Source organism: Trachypithecus francoisi, unplaced genomic scaffold (genome assembly GCF_009764315.1).
Source record: "Trachypithecus francoisi isolate TF-2019V2 unplaced genomic scaffold, Tfra_2.0 Lachesis_group3, whole genome shotgun sequence".
Lineage (NCBI taxonomy): Eukaryota > Metazoa > Chordata > Mammalia > Primates > Cercopithecidae > Trachypithecus > Trachypithecus francoisi.
The window spans coordinates 48,336,337-48,356,055 of record NW_022681468.1 but is presented as its reverse complement, the minus strand read 5'-3'; the positions used below and the strand labels follow the sequence as shown (position 1 = coordinate 48,356,055).

The 19,719-nt window shown below is 40.4% G+C and overlaps 1 protein-coding gene across 1 annotated transcript in view; it reads left to right on the top strand.

Annotated features, from left to right (window-relative positions):
• The window catches only part of LOC117071020, a 121,403-nt gene extending 104,661 nt beyond the window's left edge, over window positions 1–16,742 (top strand). The window contains exons 4-5 of the mRNA XM_033190830.1: window positions 15,444–16,016; window positions 16,335–16,742. Coding sequence (XP_033046721.1) covers window positions 15,444–15,464 — 21 coding nt within the window. The 3' untranslated portion in view covers window positions 15,465–16,016; window positions 16,335–16,742. The remainder of the gene's footprint in view (window positions 1–15,443; window positions 16,017–16,334) is intronic.
• Window positions 16,743–19,719: the final 2,977 nt, after the last annotated feature.

Sequence of the window (19,719 nt, the reverse complement as noted above, 5' to 3'; positions counted from 1 at the left end):
TGGGGGTGCAATGAGGAGGACTTCCCACTCTCCCCACCCCCACACACACCAATAAATAAATAAATAAATAAATGGGGATAATACTGGGACAGTATTGGTTGAAAATAATTTAAGCATTTGACTTTTTAGTTTTTATTTGGACTGACAAGATATTTATTCTATTAAGATATATATCCCAAAAAGGGACTAGGTTTGCATCAATGTTTTCACATTTTCCTAGGACACAACCCTGCATTTTCTTTCGGACCCCTCGTTTTTGCAGCTGTTCATTTTCATTGTGCAAGCCCTCCTTTTGACACTCCTGAAAATCCTGGGTCCTTCCCCTTAGACCAGGCCACCGGACAATTTTTTCTCCCATTCTTAAACATGACTTGAAATAAGAAGGATAGCAAAACTTTTCAAATATTTTAAAGATGATGCTTCAATTTCAAACAGGGAAGGAAAATAACTCAAGAACTTGACTATCTCAGAACGATTTTCTATTCAATAAACATCACCAAAAAAAGAAAAGGAAAATAGGAGAACTGAAAATATGAACTGCCTTTTTTTTTTTTTTTTTTGCCAGAGTCTCGCTCTGTTGCCCAGGCTGGAGTGCAGTGGTGCGATCTCGGCTCACTGCAACCTTCGCCTCCTGGGTTCAAGCAATTCTCTGCCTCAGCCTCCCGAGTAGCTGGGATTACAGTTGCCCACCACCACACCGGGCTAATTTTTGTATTTTTAGTAGAGACAGGGTTTCACCATCTTGGCCAGGGTAGTGTTGAACTCCTGACCTCGTGAACCACCCGCCTCGGCCTCCCAAAGTGCTGGGATTACAGGCGTGAGCCCCCACGCCCAGCCTGAACTGCCTTCTTTTACAGGGTTGGAGAAACCATCTAAAATAAAACAAGGAATTCATATATTTAATGCCATTTAGCTTTTTAAAGATTATATATATATACACACACACACACACACACACACACACACGCAAACACACACGTATATATATTTGAAAGTCCTAGAAGAGTCCCACCCTTAATCTCTTTGAGGCCTCTATGAGTTTCCATAGCACTTTACAAAAGATCTTTATTGAGGAAAGGATTGGACAAACTTTCCTTATATGTGTGGCCCACACCATTAATTGCCCCATCTCCTTTAGTAAGGCCTTATTCCTATGTAAATACCCTTGCATAATGTTACAGGCTATTGTTAGGCCAGCGCCAGTCAGTCGCCACTTATATGCATTTTTACTTCAATCCGCTGCTCAGAGAATGAAAAGATGTCTGGACTTAAGCTGTTTACCAACTGGGCCGAAGCTGCAGAGCGGCAAAACTGAAGAAAGCCTCAAGCAACTGCAGGAACAAGCTTTTACAATGCGAGCAGCCATTTTCAGTTGAGTTATTAACCCACCCTGAAACTCTTCTAAGCTATGCCTTTTTTTAAAGAACAAATGTGCTGAATCAAACATGAATGAGCCAGAACTATGAAGAGAGAAATCCTCTAAAGAACTATTGAACACAACATAGGTTTGTAATCATTTTGTCTCAGTTGCCTGCTACCAACATTATCAAGGATGATAATGCTGGCTCAGTTGAGGCAATTGTCTCGTAATTAAACAATAGTGCGGTACAGTAAAAACACACATGCAAGCAACACACACTCCGAGTCACAAAACAATGTGCAAGAGATGAGAAGGCTGAGTTAATAGCTCACCACCAGGATCTTACATTAATTTGACTACTAAAACACAGTGATCTCTAATGAGAACATTGGAAAATGCCTCCATGTCCAAGTCTGTCTGATTCTCTCAACCCTATGTGGCATCATCTGTACTTAAACTGAAAAAATAAAATACTTTTTACTTTATAGTTATAATGATCCCCTGGCATGGCACACCATGAACATAAAGGAGCAAAATTCTACCAAAGGGAGCTAGCTTTTTTCTCTGAAAAATGTGCTACAGGCAAAGATCATTGTATTTATTTAATGGCACCACAATCTGAGTAGTGTGGTATTAGCCTAAAGAAACTCTTGACTATTTGCATGCTTATTAGAATCCAATGAGTACTTAATAGGTGGATATATATGACAGAAAACATCTCATTGCATAGTTAGTGCTACAGGAAAGACGGGAAGACACACACACACACACACACACGCGCGCGCGCGCGCGCGCGCGCTGAAGAAAGCAGTCTTGAGTTAATTAACATCACAATGCAATCAAGTACAACAGTCATAGCTGGAAAACCATTTCTATTAAAGCTGCTAGACTCAACCTTGCCTCTGCAGGTCAGCTATGGCACTGATAACCTTTCCAGCAGACAAATACATGTAACATCGCCTCATCTAATTAAAAGCTCAGGGAGGTGTAGAAAAATACCAGCACATTGAATCCAAGCAAATGAGTGTTGCCTTCGGCTGATGAAGCTACCATATGCTGCTGCTGTTTACTCTGGAAGGAAACTGAGTCACTTAACATTTCAATAGGTTAATCAATTGACAATTAAATAGAGAAATTGGTTAACTCTGAAAACAATTAACATGACACTCCATTAAGTACACTTTCTAATTGCCACAGCTGTGAGTAGAAATTAACGTGCATGTTAAAGGATCTAACTGGGGTGGCACTGTTTTTTTTGTGTGTTTAGGAAAACGGAATTAGTTGAAAAGTCGGGTTTTATTTTTATAGATTAGACAGTAGGAATTCTGTCATCAACTGCCATTTTAGCAGAGGGGAGCTATGTATATTTTTTTCTTCTTTTAAGGACTCACTTCAAGTTGTTGAAATATTTAATTTGCAATAATTAATTAAAATAGCCCGAACTCCTCCCACCAAATTACAGGTTGGTGAACAAAAAGAGAAATCGCTCCCTTTGCCCATTTTGTGGACAGAATTACTTTGCAGGAACAGGTATATTTCAAGATTTCCTTTCCAATTAAACAATGCAGTGCACACATTGTAAAGACAGAATTTTCACTGAACATTTTCATGAATGGTTTCTGGTTGTTGGCTGTATCCTGAACCTTACTGTAAAATGGTAACAATAGTGTTTGCTAGTAACAATTTTAAATTAGGAGGCCAGGAGTTAGGATTTTATAGACTAATACACATGCCTGCTATAGCCAGTTGGTAAGATGAAGAATATTCATTTACAAAACAGGCGATGATTTAAGTAAATTATAAATCTTTTGATATATATTAAAAGCCAAATACATATTTTTGAATGAATGAATATCTTTAAGAACTGATTATCAAAATTATTTTATGTAATCTCTCCCCCCTCACACTTCTTACTACCTTTTTGGATAACTTCACTATCTCTGGATACTCAAAGATGAATAGGATAAATCCTACTTTGAGGGACTGATGGTCTGGCAGTGCGGAGAGTGGCATTTGAGGAGAAGAGGCTAAAGGACTTAGTGAACTGGTGTAAGAGCGGAACACCAAGAAGACTGAAAGTTTTCTAGTTTGGACCCCTGGTTTGGCGGGGAGGTTATTAATCAAAATAAAGAAGGAACACAGGTTAGGAGTGGGGTGGGGATAACAGATAATAAATTTAATTTAGGACATCCTGAATTAGAAGTGTCATAGGATATCCAGGTGCAGATGTCAACTAGGCAATTGAACATATATACATATACACACATGTATTTATGTAATATATTTACACATATGTATATATTTATGTTATATGCACACTATATATAGAGAGAGAAATTTGTGGGAGTTGTGAGACTATTAGCAGCCACCTGCTAAGAATCTGGACACCTGGTTTGGTAGTGAAGTCATTAATCAAAATAAATGAGCAGGTGGCTGCTAATTATATGGAAGTAGATGAGATTGTCTATGCAGAACACGCACAATATATAGAATAAGAGAAGAGGGCTGAGAACAAGATCTTAGGTAACACCAGTACGAACAGGATAGACAGAGGAAGAACCAGCAAAGGAATCTGAGAAGAAAGAGGAAAAGGAGGAGAATGAAAAGAGAGTTGTCATGGAAGTCAAAGGAGAAGAGAATGACTACTACTCATGGTTAGGTAGGAGATCAGCAGGATGTGTTTTCCAAGCACTGGTCATAAGACCCTGCTCAAGAAAACAGGAGCTGATCAAAACAACTTACAGCAAAGGAACTGGTCAAAATCAGCTAAATCCAAGATGGCAATGAAAGAGACCTCTGGTTGCCCTCATTACTAGCTGTACGCTAATTATAATGTATTTGCATGTTAAAAAACACTCCCACCAGCGCCATGACAGTTTACAAATGCCATGGCAACTCCTGGAAGTTACCTCATATGGCTTAAAAAAGGAGGCACTCTCAGTTCCAGGAACTCCCAGAAAGTTCACAAATAGCCCACTCTTTGTTTAACATATAGTCAAGGAATAGCCATTATATAGCTAGCCGGCAATCTATGAGGGCTGCTGCTTCTGCTGCTGCTACTACTGCTACTGCTACTGCTACTACTATGTCTGTAGAGCAGCCATTTTTCTGTACCCTGTTTCTCTAATGAACTTGTTTTTGCTTTGCTTTGTTTGCTCGTTTGTGAAGTCTCTCCTGTGCAAAGCCAATTTTGAAGTCGGGCTGCATTAAAGGGGTCTAGTAAGAAGCTGGCAACTTATAATGTGGCAATTTGGAACCACTGGTGTCTTGGTGGTGGTTATTTGGTTGGCATGGTGAAGGCTTGAGTCAGAACATCATCCCCACGGGTGAAGAGTTAATGGATGATGAGGAAGGAGAGATGTTGGATCACTTTGAGAAGCTTGATTATGAAGGAGAGGGACAGAGCAGTGGCTTAAGGACTGCAGGATATGAGGACAGTTTTGTTTATGTCTGAGTTTGGAAATAATTGAAGATAGGGCTATCTTCAGATGACCCAGAATGGGAAGATGGAGGTTCTGACTGTTGACTGCTGGTGCGTGCGTGTGTGTATACTAATTTTTCTACACCTGGCTAATTTGTACGCCTGGCTAATTTTTGTACTTTTAGTAGAGATGTAGTTTCACCATGTTGGTCAGGCTGGTCTTGAACTCTCGACCTTGTGATCTGCACCCCTTCGGCCTCCCAAAGTGCTGTGATTACAGGCATGAGCCATCATGCCCAGTCTTCCTCACTCTTAAAACTCTGGCATTATACCGTCCAATAAAGACTTAGGTCATAACTTTTGCCTTGGGATCATCTTTTGAGGCCACCAGTGTACCAAAAATGTAATGAAGATGGTAACGGTAGTATCGTCATCAAGATTTCAGTCCACCCTTTCCAGTGAGAATAGGGAATAGGAAGAGAAGCAAAGGAGTATAGTGAGGGTGCTGCTAGCCCACATAAACTATTGTGCAAATTTAAAAAGCTGACTTCTCTGGATCTATGCAACTCATAGGCATGGCTTATTGCATAGAATTTGGACTGGATTTGAGCTCTCAGGTATCCCCTCAGCTGCATATCCTTATGCAATAAACATCCTATACAAACATAGTCTTGAGCATAGTAGAAGCATTATGCAACTTATGAAGGAGGAAATTCAGACAGCTCAGTTTTGTAAAGCACTTCTAGTAGCACATGTTGATGTGGTTATAACCAGTTCTAAGCAAGAGATGAATTTTACACTTATTGTCTACAGTCTCTGTTTATATGACAGTTTATCTTTTTTAGGAAACAGCTTAAATGGGTCTTTTCCTTAGTAGGCTGGTAGAAGACAGATGAGTTGAGCTGGGTTATAACTAGTCAATTCAATCCATGTTGAAGCTGTTGTTTAAAATGTTCCAGGCATTATACTACACGGGGAGCAACAATAAGGAATCAGCACAAGTTTGCATACATTTTTAGCATCACTGAATAACGTAGAATAAAGAGCAGAGAAAATGGATAATTGTACTTATTCAGGACTGAGAATGCCTTTCCGTTTTTTCATTACCTACTCACATTTTTACCTTCCACTCAAACCTGGTTCAGGTGCTACATCACTCAGGGCTTCAATCTTCTCTTAATACTCAACCCCCACATCCCCCAAGGAGGCAGTTAGAGTTCCTGCTTCACCATTTTCGATACATCAAAATCCCCCCAAAATGGAAGTACAACAGCTATTCTCTTCCATTTATCTGCTGAATACAAACCTCCCTTTCAAAACATTGGAACACTCATAGCCCTCAAGATGGCAGGTGGAACTTTGGATACTTGGTGGAATGTGGAATGATGGGGCATGGGAGAGGGAAAAGCCAGCACCTGTACTTAGGTGCGGCCGAAAAGAAAAGCTTGCAGACCCCTTCACTACACATTCTATAACAGAAAGACATTCTCAGGCTCCCTTAGTTCAGCAAACATTTCTTTGTTGCTTACCATATGCCAGACCATGTGTTACCACAAAGGTGAATAAAAGTTTCTGCCCTTCATGAACTTATGATCTAGTGGGAAAGATGAAAACATGAACAGATAATTTCAATATAATAAAATGACTGCTGTGAGAAATGCATGAAGAGTGTGCAAAGGGCATTGGTGGCTCGTCCTGCCTTCGGGGTGATGGAAGGCTTCCCAGAAAAGACCCAGGAGCTGGCTTGAGTCTGTCACTCAGGGACTACTTATCACCTGGCTCTCTGTTAGCCTTATCCCTTTTCTGTCTCCACCTAACCCTCCTTGATTCCCTCTGCAATGATTCACACTCCACTTTCCCTAATTTTCAAACAATTTATGTTTGCACAAGCTAGACTTTCAATCTGGAATCTCTTCTCCCACTTCCCAATTCTGGAAAACTTCTATTTATCCCTTACTAGTCACTTCCAAAGTAATTTCTGTGACGCTTTCCCTGAAACTCCTAGGCAAAATTGCCTCCTTCCTTCTTCCTGTTCCTAACCTACCATTGTACTTCTAAGCCCAAACTGAGCTCTCCAGACTACCATTGTACGCCTGTGTTTACCACCGTGTGCTTCTAAGATAATATTCACCACATTTTTTTCTGCATATGTTTGTTTTTCCGCATTAGACTGTGAGCTTTTAGGGCAGAATAGGGCAGAAGTCATTCATCTTTGTTTCCCGAGCGACTAGCGTTGCAAAGGCTCCTTAGCTCTGTAACTTGCTATGTGAAGGATGAATGATTATATATAATATACTATGGAAACATTGATGATGGAGTCACTCACTGTGCTGTTTGTGCTCAATAAAACATTTGAAACATCGTGTTAACATAGTAAATAGGCATAGGTAACATGTGAGGGAGGCTGAAGCAGACCTCTTTGACTGTGGTATTCAGGCTTCCTTGCTGGCTTTCTGGCTTTCTTTGCTTGGGAGGTTTCTCTCTGAGGACAATTTATCTTTTTTTTTTTTTTTTTTTTTTTGAGATGGAGTTTCGCTCTTGTTGCTCAGACTGGAGTGCAATGGCACGATCTCGGCTCACCACAATCTCCACCTCCTGGGTTCGAGTGATTCTCCTCCTCAGCCTCCCGAGTAGCTGGGATTACAGGCATGAGCCACCACACCCGGCTAATTGTTTGCATTTTTAGTAGAGACAGGGTTTCTTCATGGTGGTCAGGCTGGTCTTGAACTCCCTACCTCAGGTGATCCACCCGCCTCAGCCTCCCAAATTGCTGGGATTACAGGTGTGAGCCACCGCACCTGGCCTGATGACAATCTATCTATAGGAGGCATCGGCAAGAGATCAGAGTCAGAGGAAGGATGAGGGTATTTATTCTCCTGGTCCACTGGTAGGCAGCGGCTGCATGAGGCCACATCCTAAGGCTATAGCCTCTGTTGGTGAACTTTTCTCCACCACAGCTCTTTCCAGGTTCCCATAACCACTCCCTGTGACCCTCCAGGTCTCAGGTGGCTTTGTCCCTTCACTGATGCCAGCCCAGTGATGCCATGCTGTTCCTTGTTAGTTTCCCTTAATTCTTCGTTAACAACCTTTGTAAATATCTTCTTCATTAACATGCATACAGATCTATTTTTAATTGGTAGTGGAGAATCACAGTGATAGAATCAAATCATAGTTTTGATTTGCTCACTTAACATGACATCACACACATTGCTCAAGGTTTCCACAAAGGCTGCACAATGACCATTTCATGGTAACACAATATTCCACCTTATTATATACAATAGTTTCCTAATATATTTTTCCTTTCCTTTCCTTCCCCTTTACTTACTTTTTCTTTTCCCTTTCTTTCTTTGTTTACCATTACAGATAGACAAAATAAACATTCTCATTCTCAAGGTGCAGATTTCTAATGCATCTATCTTCTTTTGTTGTTGTTGTTTTAATCCTAAAGCCGTTTGTCTTTCAGCCACATTTCTACCTTTTCTTCTGAATTTTTCTATAGGCAAATAGTTAAACTCATTCTACTTGAAATGTATTTACACTCACCTGTCAACAGACATTTGTTTAAACTACACTCTCCACTTGAAATACTGTCTTGTCCCAGTCTTTCAAATGCAAACTTTCCTGGCTATCCAAATTAGATATGTTATTCTGTCTTTTGAGTTTTCTTTTGAACTGCCCTATTCAAATAATTTATTTGGTAATTAGTGACTTTTAGTGTTATTTTGAAATGTAAATTAAGTCTTTTAGGTTATTTAACTTTAAACATATTATTATATTTTCCCTTCCAACTAGACTATTAATTTCTTGACAATAGGAACTATTTTCTTATGTCACTTTATGTCTCTTATAGAGACTTTCATGTAGTAATTGTTTCATAAACATGTGTTAATTTGAAAAATGTTGGAATACCATATAGAAAAGATTGACTTTCCAAAGGCTACATAGGTTTAAGTGTGTTTACACTGAGTTCTCTGTTCATTTCTATGACTACAACCCATGGCTTCATTATATGATGCTTGGATTTCCACTGTTGTGTGAGAGTGTTATTGTTCTTACGTGACATTAGGAGGAGAGATGTCTTAGAAGTGTTTACGTCTCTCTAAGTCAAAGTGGAGCCCGTGCATGAGAAAGAAACACCTCCACAATGTAGATTTAAAAGGAAGAGCAGTGGTGGGGAAAAGTCAGCTTCTGATTACTAATAATAGAGATTCTAAGTTCTTCTATAACATTTGCCCTGCTTTTTCATTATAGCATGCTATCACCTCCAGATACGTTTCACATTTATTTTGTTATTTGCAATAATGATAAAACCTTCCTTACCACAACTAAGATATATGCTACATCAGAGTAAGGGCTTTTTCTGTCTTGTATTCTGTATTGTATTCTCAGTCCTAGAACAGGCATAGAGTAGGCACTCGATAAATATTTGTTCAGTAAACTAATGAATAAATGAACATCTATTTGCACAGTCATGCATTGCTCAGCACCAGGGATATGTTCTGCAAAATGCATCGTTAGGCAATTTTGTTATTGTGCGAACATCATAAAGTATACCTACGCAAACCTAGATGGTGTAGCCTACTGCACACCTTCCTTACTGCAACTAAGATATATGCTACATGAGAGTAAGGCCTACACCTAGGCTCTATGGTATAGCCCATTGCTCCTAGGCTCCAAACCTATACAGCATCATACTGTGCTGAATACTGTAGGCAATTATATCATAATGGTAAGTATTTATGTATCTAAACATAGAAAAAGCATAATGAAAATACAGTATAAAAGATTTTAAATGATACACACCTGCATAGGCCACTTACCATGAATGGAGCTTGCAGGACTAGAAGTTTCCCTGGCTGAGACAGTGAGTGAGTGATGAGTGAATGTGAAGGCCGAGAACATGGCCGTACACTACTCTAGATTTTATAAACACTGTACACTTAGGCTACACTAAAATTTATTTAAAAATTTTTCTTGGCTGGGCGTGGTGGCTCAAGCCTGTAATCCCAGCACTTTGGGAGGCCGAGACAGGTGGATCACGAGGTCAGGAGATGGAGACCATCCTGGCTAACACGGTGAAACCCCGCCTCTACTAAAAAGTACAAAAAAAAAAAATAGCCAGGCGAGGTGGTGGGCGCCTGTGGTCCCAGCTACTCCGGAGGCTGAGGCAGGAGAATGGCGTAAACCCGGGAGGTGGAGCTTGCAGTGAGCTGAGATCCGGCCACTGCACTCCAGCCTGGGCGACAGAGCGAGACTCTGTCTAAAAAAAAAAAAAAAATTTTTTTCTTTCTTTGATAATAAATTGACCTTAGCTTTCTGTAACATTTTCACTTTTTGTTTTGTTTTGTTTTTTGAATTTTTAGTAGAGACGGGGTTTCACCATGTTAGCCAGGATGGTCTCGATTTCCTGACCTCGTGATCCACCCGCCTCAGCCTCCCAAAGTGCTGGGATTACAGGCTTGAGCCACCGTGCCCGGCCTAACTTTTTCACTTTTTAAACTTAAATGTTTTTAACTTTTTGACTCTTGTACTAACACTTAAAACACAAACATTGTAGCACTCACTGTACAAAAATATTTCTTTGTATCCTTATTCTGTAAGTGTTTTTCTATGTTTAAATTTTTAGTTTTTTTTTTTTCTTTATAAACATTTTTGTTAAAAACTAAGACACATGGCCAGGCACGGTGGCTCAAGCCTGTAATCCCAGCACTTTGGGAGGCCGAGACGGGCGGATCACAAGGTCAGGAGATGGAGACCATCCTGGCTAACAAGGTGAAACCCTGTCTCTACTAAAAAATACAAAAAACTAGCCCGGCGAGATGGCGGGCGCCTGTAGTCCCAGCTACTTGGGAGGCTGAGGCAGGAGAATGGCGTAAACCCCAGAGGCGGAGCTTGCAATGAGCTGAGATCCGGCCACTGCACTCCAGCCTGGGTGACAGAGCAAGACTCCGTCTCAAAAAAAAAAAAAAAAACTAAGACACAAACACACACTTAAGCCTAGGCCAACACAAGGTCAGGATCATCAATATCACTGTCTTCCACCTCCATATCCTGTCCCACTGGAAAGTCTTCAGGGACAGTAACACGCATGGAGCTGTCATCTCCTATGATAACAATGCCTTCTTCTGGAATCCCTCCTGAAGGACCTGTCTGAGGCTGTCTTATAGTTGAATTTTCTTTTTTTAAGTAGAAGGATTACACTCTAAAATAACAATAAAAATAATAGTACATAGTATTTATATAGTAAATATGTAATCTGGTATCATGGTCATTTATTATCATTATCAAATGTTATGCACATACATAATTGTACATGCTGTACTTTTACACAACTAGTAGTGCAGTAGCTTTGTTTACACCAGCATCTCCACAAATATGTAAGTAGTGTGTTGCACTATGACATTATGACGACTAAGACATCGCTGAGTGATTGGAATTTTTCAGCTCCATCATAATCTTATGGAACTATACTGTGGTCTGTCATTGACCAAAACGTTGTTACGTGATGCATGACTCTGTATTTTGCAATTTTCCAGATAGTGCTAGAAATGCTTTGTTTTCCTTATCTCATTTGAGTTTCAGTACATCCTACTCAATAGGTACTATACCTTTTTAGTAAGGAGACTGAGTCTTAGAGAAATTAAAGGACCTCCAAGGTCACGTATCTAGTAACTGGGGAAGGAAAGTAAGAATTAAATCCAAGCAGTCTGACTTTGAGCCCACAGCCTTAGCCACGGTATTAAATTTGTCAGTACAATATTGTGAAATAACAACAATTTGGCTGGGCATGGTGGCTCATGCCTATAATCCCAGCACTTTGGGTTGCTGAAGTGGACAGGTCACCCTGAGGTCAGGAGTTCGAGACCAGCCTGGGCAACATGGCAAAACCACCTCTCTACTAAAACTATGAAATTTAGCTGGGCATGGTGGGGGGGTGCCTGTAATTCCAGCTACTCTGGAGGCTGAGGAAGGAGAATTGTTTGAACCCAGGAGGTGGAGGTTGCAGTGAGCCGAGGTGGTGCCATTGCACTCCAACCTGGGTGACAAGAGCAAAACTCCATCTCAAAAAAAAAAAAAAAAAAGAAAAAGAAAAAGAAAAAGAGAAAAAGGAAAGAAAAGAAATAACAGCAATTAGCATTTGCTATGTGCTTCTAAAATGTATAAACTATTTTCACATCTGTTTTCTCTTTTAATAACATTCAGTGACCTAAGCTAATGTTATAGTTTTCCCTACTTTACAGATGGGAAAACTGAGAGATGAAGTTATTTGTCAAAAGTCACAGTGCCATTAAGTGGCAGACTTGGGAATTAAACTCAAATCTTCTCAGTCCAACCTCCATCTTTCCCCTACCCCCAGCTCCTGGCATCTACCATGCAACAGTTTAAATATGGCCAGAGACCCACATTTATGGTTTTAGACATATGAAAAGAAATTCTATTTCAGAAGTCTCTAATAAAACAACTGCGTTTGGTAGTTACTAATAAAGAATTCCGTTTTAATATTCACTAATTGTATTTTAGTAGTTACTAAGTCATTACTAATAAAAAATTACACCAGCTCTATTTTTAAAATTAATTTATTTATTTTTGAGACAGGGTCTCATTCTGTCATCCAGGTTGGAGTGCAGTGACATGATCACGGATCACCGCAACCTTGACCTGTCAGTCTCAAGTCATCCTACCACCTCAGTCTCCCCAGTTTCTAGGACCACAGGCACACACCACCACACCTGGCTAATTTTTAAAATTTCTTTTTGTAGAAATAGGGTCTCACTGTCTTGCCCAGGTTGGTCTTGAACTCCTGGCCTCAAAGGATCTGCCTACTTCAGTCTCCCAAGGTACTGGGATTACATGTGTGACCAATCATGCCTGGCCCATGAGTTCAAAATTTGGGGGGACAGTCCCCAAGCATCTTTGACTTTGGAAGGATATGACAGTAACAAAATTTTCACTGGTAACTTTCACAAACACTGCACAATCACTTATTCAGGAGGCGTTTGTTTTATATGTTGAAAGACATTTACTTGCCATTGGTACAATAACTTATCTCCTTCTCTCCTCTTAGATACTTAGTCCTACAACAGGTGATGGCAGAGGTCTCCAAAGTGTTTTTTCTTTTGACAAATTAAAATATATTATAAAGATGATTCTGACAATTAAGATTCATGGCATGACTGTAAAGAAAACAGTCTGGGTGAAGTGGCTCACATCTGTAATGTCAGCACTTTGGGAGGCTGAGGTGCGCTGCTTGCTTTAGCGCAGGAGTTCAACACCAGCCTGGGCAACATGGTGATACCCCATCTCTACAAAGAATACAAAAATTACCCAGATGTAGCAGTGTTTTCCTGTAGTCCTGGCTACTCGGGAGGCTGAGGTGGGAGGATCTCTTGAGACTGGGGAGATCTAGGCTGCAGTGAGCCGAGATCGCACCACCACACTCCAGCCTGGGCAACAGAGCAAGATGCTATCTCCGAAAAAAAAAAAGTGGGGGGCGGGGGGGAAGAAAAGAAAAAAGAAAACAGTGGAGTAGCAGTAAAAGTTACAGAGGCTGAACAGATCTAGAGGCTACACAGGAACGGCAGGAGATACAATCTAGAGCAGTGGTTCCCAACCTTTTTGGCACCAGGGACTGGTTTGGTAGAAGACAATTTTTCCATGTATGGGGGTGGGTTGGGAGCAATGGTTTCAGGATGAAACTGTTCCACCTCAGATCATCAGGCTTTAGATTCTTTTTTTTTTTTTTTTTTGAGACGGAGTCTCGCTCTGTCGCCCAAACTGGAGTGCAGTGGCTGCATCACAGCTCACTGCAAGCTCCGCTTTTCGGGTTCACGCCATCCTCCTGCCTCAGCCTCCTGAGTAGCTGGGACTATGGGCACCCGCCACCTCGCCCGGCTAGTTTTTTGTATTTTTTAGTAGAGACGGGGTTTCACTGTGTTAGCCAGGATGGTCTTGATCTCCTGACCTCGTGATCCGCCTGTCTCGGCCTCCCAAAGTGCTGGGATTACAGGCTTGAGCCACCGCGCCCGGCCTAGATTCTTATAAGGAGTACACAGCCTAGATCCCTGGCATGCGCAGTTTACAATAGGGTTCACACTCCTGCGAGAATCTAATGCCACTGATCTGACAGGAGGTGGAGCTAAGGCCATAAGGCTCACTCACCTGCCACTCACCTTCCACTCACCTCCTGGTGCGGCCCAGTTCCTAACAGGCCATGGTCCGTGGCCTGGGAGTTGGGGACTCCTGATCTAGAGGCTGCACTGAGGAATGGCAGGAGATAGGATGGAGAGAAATCTGAATCAATGTGCTGGAGAATGGCTGATGGTAGTGACAACAGGAGAAGGGGTGTCAATCAAGGCGGGCACAGACTTTACTAGTATGAGTTGTGGGATAAAGGTGAGAAGGGTTTGATGAGGAGTAAGTAGATTAAAGAATATGTCAACCTTCTCTTCAGGGTAAGGGATGAAGAGGTATTCTCCACTTGTGGAAAGCGAGAAGGGAAGATTGTCACTTTATGTCAGGGTAAGATGGTAGAGTAACTGTTCATAATATGAAGAATAATTAGCCTTATAATAGGAGATCCAAAACATAGCTAAAAATGACTTGGGAATCTTTAGGGATCAGAAACTGAATTTGATTTAATATAGAAATATTATCATTAATAGAAAGGTGTTATACTTTGACATAATAAAGAAGTATTCCTATTGTCTATTCAAAAGTTTTACTTTTCATAAAGCTTTTAAAGTTTATAAGCATGTTACTGGCCAATTTGATGTTCAGATTAATCCAAGACTCACCTTAGCACATGCTGATCTGCTGCCTGCTTCTTCAACATACACAGATTTCTCTTTTTTAGAACATGTGTGGCATTTACTTTCCATACTACTCACTTGGAATTTGTCGTAATTAGCTTCTTAATGATAGTTTCAGTTTTTACACATACACACTTGTAATCTTGCCAGCTAGGTGTGTATGTTTATTCGAAGTAACCTGTGTTCGGCAGTACCTGCCTCAGGCTTTTTCCTAGAGCTGCAATGCTTAGTTTGGGGCTGGCATATTTGCCTACTCAGCTACTAATTGCTGAGTGATTATTTAGGCTTTGGGCTGTTTTCTTCTTCACAGCCAGCAAAAGTTGTGGTGAAAACTACACGGTACAATTTATGGAAATCCGTGAGTTGTAATTCATTCACAATTTTACTTCTTGATGAAAGGCAATGAGTATCTCTTTAAGTGAGAAATTTGATAAAAACTGGATTTTAAGGAAGCATCACCTCCCCCAAAGGGTGGGCTTCCTTTCTGAGATCTCCTAGCTGCCAAGGTTGCTAAGGCAAACCTTTGCATATACAAATTTGGGTCAATGTGTTGACAGGATGTCAGATTTGTGTAGCTAAGGGAGCTTCAGCATGAATATTGAGCTGTATGCCACTCCATTGATGCCCAAATGAACCTGTAGGTGCCTATTTGTGCCTAAAGCTATTGGGGTGGAAAATAGAAGCCCTTCTTGTGAAAACCTAACCAAGGTCCACAACTCAGCCTTGACCAGCAGCAACTAGTTTTCAGCAACAACTGAAAAGTAAATTCAAAGAGATCTGAATGATGGAGCACTGATTTATTTTCATCATACAGCCTGTAATTTCATGTTGCAGTTATTTTTCCTCATAGACTTACCTGTGCGTATATTAGAAGTATTCCTGGTGCCAGGAATCAACAGAGTTGAGTAACGAAGAACTAATTTAATCAGCTAATTTGGAGAAACTAAGTCTTACAATTATTATTTAGTTCATCAAAACAGGTAAATCTCAACGACAACAATGAAATACGTGACAACTCTTTTTTTTTTTTTTTTTTTTTTTACCAGAAAAGTAAATTTGAAATTGTATTTTAGGGCTATGAAAATTTTACTTGAGATTGAACACAGTAAACATCAGATGACTTTTATATTATTTAAGAAATAGAAGTGTGAATTAAATAGTATTCACCATAAGCACTTGTTTTAACTTATTAATGTTCTGTTACATAACATTTTGTTACCTAGGATTTCACTAATTAGTGTTTCTACATATATATAGTACAATGATAATTGATGTTATAATTGATCAGTCACAATGATTTTGAGTCATTGAGTGATCTTTTCATCAAAGATTTAGTTGTACACAAATCTAGTTTTACTTGATATTTGTTTTTAATTATTATTTTATAAGAATTGGAAATCTATTAGAAAACCATTAGCTAGAGGCTGGGCGTGGTGGCTCACGCCTGTAATCCCAGCACTTTGGGAGTGGGCGGATCACGAGGTCAGGAGATTGAGACAATCCTGGCTAACATGATGAAACCCTTTCTCTACTAAAAATACAAAAAATTAGCTGGGCAAGGTGGCAGGCTCCTGTAGTCCCAGCTACCTGGGAGGCTGAGGCAGGAGAATGGCGTGAACCCGGGAGGCGGAGCTTGCAGTGAGCCGAGATCTCGCCACTGCACTCCAGCCTGGGCGACAGAGCGAGACTCCGTCTCAAAATAAAATAAAATAAAATAAAAAACCAAAACCATTAGCTAGAGTATTTGAATTATATCCATCTCCTCCTATCATGTAAGGTAATATAATTTATTTTCTTTGCTCCTGTAGACACCTAGGGCATTTGAAACCTTGGGCAGATCATTTTTTCACACTTCGTCTTATACCACAAAATTATTTTCTGTAAAATTCATAAAATGAAACCAATAATAATATTGTCTAAAAAAGAAATGTAAACCATGAATATTTTCTTTTGCTGAACTTTAAATTTATAATTGTTCAGGTAAAGGAAAAATAAAGAATTCTAAATAAATAGAGATCATAGTACAAAAAATGGAAAAAATGAATTAAGTCTTTAAGTATAGTAATGCATTTTTTTGAGAAAAGGGAAAAATATTATATCTACATATCAGTCTGTTGCAGTAATAAATAATATTATAATTTCTGCTTTTCACTTTGAGCTATAATTTCTGCAAGTTTGTCAGTGACTTTGTAAAAACTGATCTTTACACATTTATATTCAATAGATAATATAGTCACACTTATCTTTTCCCTTTGTTAATTTAAGAACACTTTTGGCCAGGTACAGTGGCTCATGCCTGTAATCCTAGCACTTTAGGAGGCTGAGACAGGAGGATCACTTGAGCCTAGAAGTTTAAGACTAGCCTGGGCAACACAGAAAGTCCCTGTCTCAAAAAAAAGTTCTAAAAATTAAAATATTAAGAATAATTTTTATTATTTTTTTTATTTTTTTTTTTGAGACGGAGTCTCACTCTGTCGCCCAGGCTGGAGTGCAGTGGCCGGATCTCAGCTCACTGCAAGCTCCGCCTCCCAGGTTCACGCCATTCTCCTGCCTCAGCCTCCCGAGTAGCTGGGACTACAGGCACCCGCCACCTCGCCCGGCTAGTTTTTGTATTTTTTAGTAGAGACGGGGTTTCACCGTGTTAGCCAGGATGGTCTCGATCTCCTGACCTCGTGATCCGCCCGTCTCGGCCTCCCAAAGTGCTGGGATTACAGGCTTGAGCCACCGCGCCTGGCCAAGAATAATTTTAATTAACTTTAGTTTTGAAATATTTCTTTTATATGAAACAAAATATAACAATAGGAAAAGTTTTAAACATAATTTTGGTAGAAATTCATAAAAATCCCATTTTACAATAAATCCCATGTCTTTATTCCCTCAGAATCAATTCTAATGGCTCTTAAATCTGCAGTTGAAAAAAATTAACTATAAATAAAAATTCCACGTGAGCACTCAGGATGACAGGATTAAGTGCCTTCAACTCTGTTTCTTTGTCTTTATAACTGTTATGGTTTGAATGTTTTTCCCAAATTTCATGTGTTGAGAAATTAATCCCGAAAGTCATATGTTGATGGAATTTGAAGGTGGGATCTTTAAGAGCTAATTAGGGTTAGGTAAGGTTATTGAGGTTGGGGCCCCTTGATAGTATGGTGGCTTTATAAGAAGACAAAGAGAGCTAAGCTGGCCTGCTGTTGCCCTCTTGACGTATGATATCCTCTGTACATGCAGCAAACAGGACCTCACAGATGCCAGCAACTTGACATTGGACTTCCTAGCCTCCACAACTGTAAGAAATAAAATTTTTTTTTATAAGTCACCCAATCTGTGGTATGCTGTTATAACAACAGAAAATGAACTAAGGCAGAATCTTGGTACCAGAAGTGGGGTTGTTACTATAACAAATATCTGAACTGTGGAAGCAGCTTTGGAATTGGGTAACTAGTAGAGGCTGGAAGAATTTGGAGGAGCAGGCTAAAAATAAGCCTGTATTGCCATGAATGGAGCATTAAGGGTGACTCTGCTGATGGCTCAGAAGAATAGAAAACTAGGGAAAGTCTGGAACGTCTTAGAGATTACTTGAGTGGTCATGGCCAGAATGTTGACAGATAGTAAAGGTCTCAGATGGAACTAAAGAACAAGGTATTGGAAACTGTAGCAAAGACTATTATAAAGTAGTGAAGAACTTGGCTGACATATGTCTATGCTTTATGGAATGCAGAACTTGAGAGTGACAAATTAGAATATTTAGCAGAAAAACTAAGCAGCAAAGTATTCCAGTTGCTGCATAGCTACTTTTAACTGCTTATAGTGAAATAGGAGAGAATATGTATATTATTATTATTTTTTTGAAACGGAGTCTCACTCTGTTGCCCAGGCTGGAGTGCAGGTTTGCTCACTGCAACCTCCACGTCCCGCATTCAAGCAATTTTCTCCCTCAGCCTCCTGAGTAGCTGGGATTACAGTCGTGCACCACCACGTCTGACTAATATTTGTATTTTTAGTAGAGATGGGGTTTTGCCATGTTAATCACGTTGGTCTCAGACTCCTGACCTCAAGTGATCTACCCGCCTTGGTCTCCCAAAGTGCTGAGATTACAGGCATGAACCACCGTGCCCCATCGAGAGAAGAGATTATTTAAAGACAGAACTTATAATTAAAAGGAAAGCAGAGTGGAAAGATTTGGAAAATCTGAAGCCTGGCCATGCAGTAAAGAATAAGAGTATTTTCAGCAGAGAAATACAAGAGTGTGACCAAGCAACTGCTTGAGAAGATGAGTATGGGCAGAATGGAACCAGAGGCTCTTCGTTAGGCTAATGGGAGAAGAACCTGAAAGTATCTCAGAGATCTTTCAGGCTGTCCCTCCCATCACAGTCCTGGAGCTCTGGGGGAACAAAATGGTTTCAGGGGACAAGTTACTTCCCGGTGCTACTTCCAGTCTCTGCTATCTGCATTCCAGTGCAGTGCTTCTCGGCCACCTCAGCTGAAGCTCAAATGGCTCCAAGTGTGACTGCACCAGCCACTCCTGAAGGTACAGTTGTAAACCTTGATGGTATCCACCTGGTGCTAATTCTGTAGGTACACAGAATACAAGAGCTGTGGAGGCATGGCTTCCTCCACTTTTTTTTAAAGGATTTTAAAGGATGGCATCAATAGCCTGGGGACACAGGCAGAGACTTGCCACAGGAGCGGAGTCACCACAGAATGCCCCCACTACAGCAATACCTAGTGGAGCTGCAGGGGCAGCATCACCCCTAAAACCTCAGACTACAACTACCAGTGTGCAATGCCAGGCTGGAAGGATTCCATGAGACTTCAATATGTGAAAACAGCTGCTTGAGCAGAGTCCAGCAAAGCCATAGGGGTGGTACTGCCGAGGATCTGAAAGTCTAATCCCGCAGTGTTTCTAGGAGGTGGTATATGGAATGAAAGCTTTAAGGTTTAAAGTTGTTTTTCCTTTTGAGTTTCAGAATTACTTGAGACCAGTTACCCCTTATTTTCTTTCCTCTTTCTCCCTTTTGGAATGGGAATGTCTAGCCTATGCCTGTCCCACCATTGTATTTTGGAAGTAGATATCTTGTTTTGATTTCACAGGCTCATAGCTGGAGGAAATTTGCATGGGATGAATT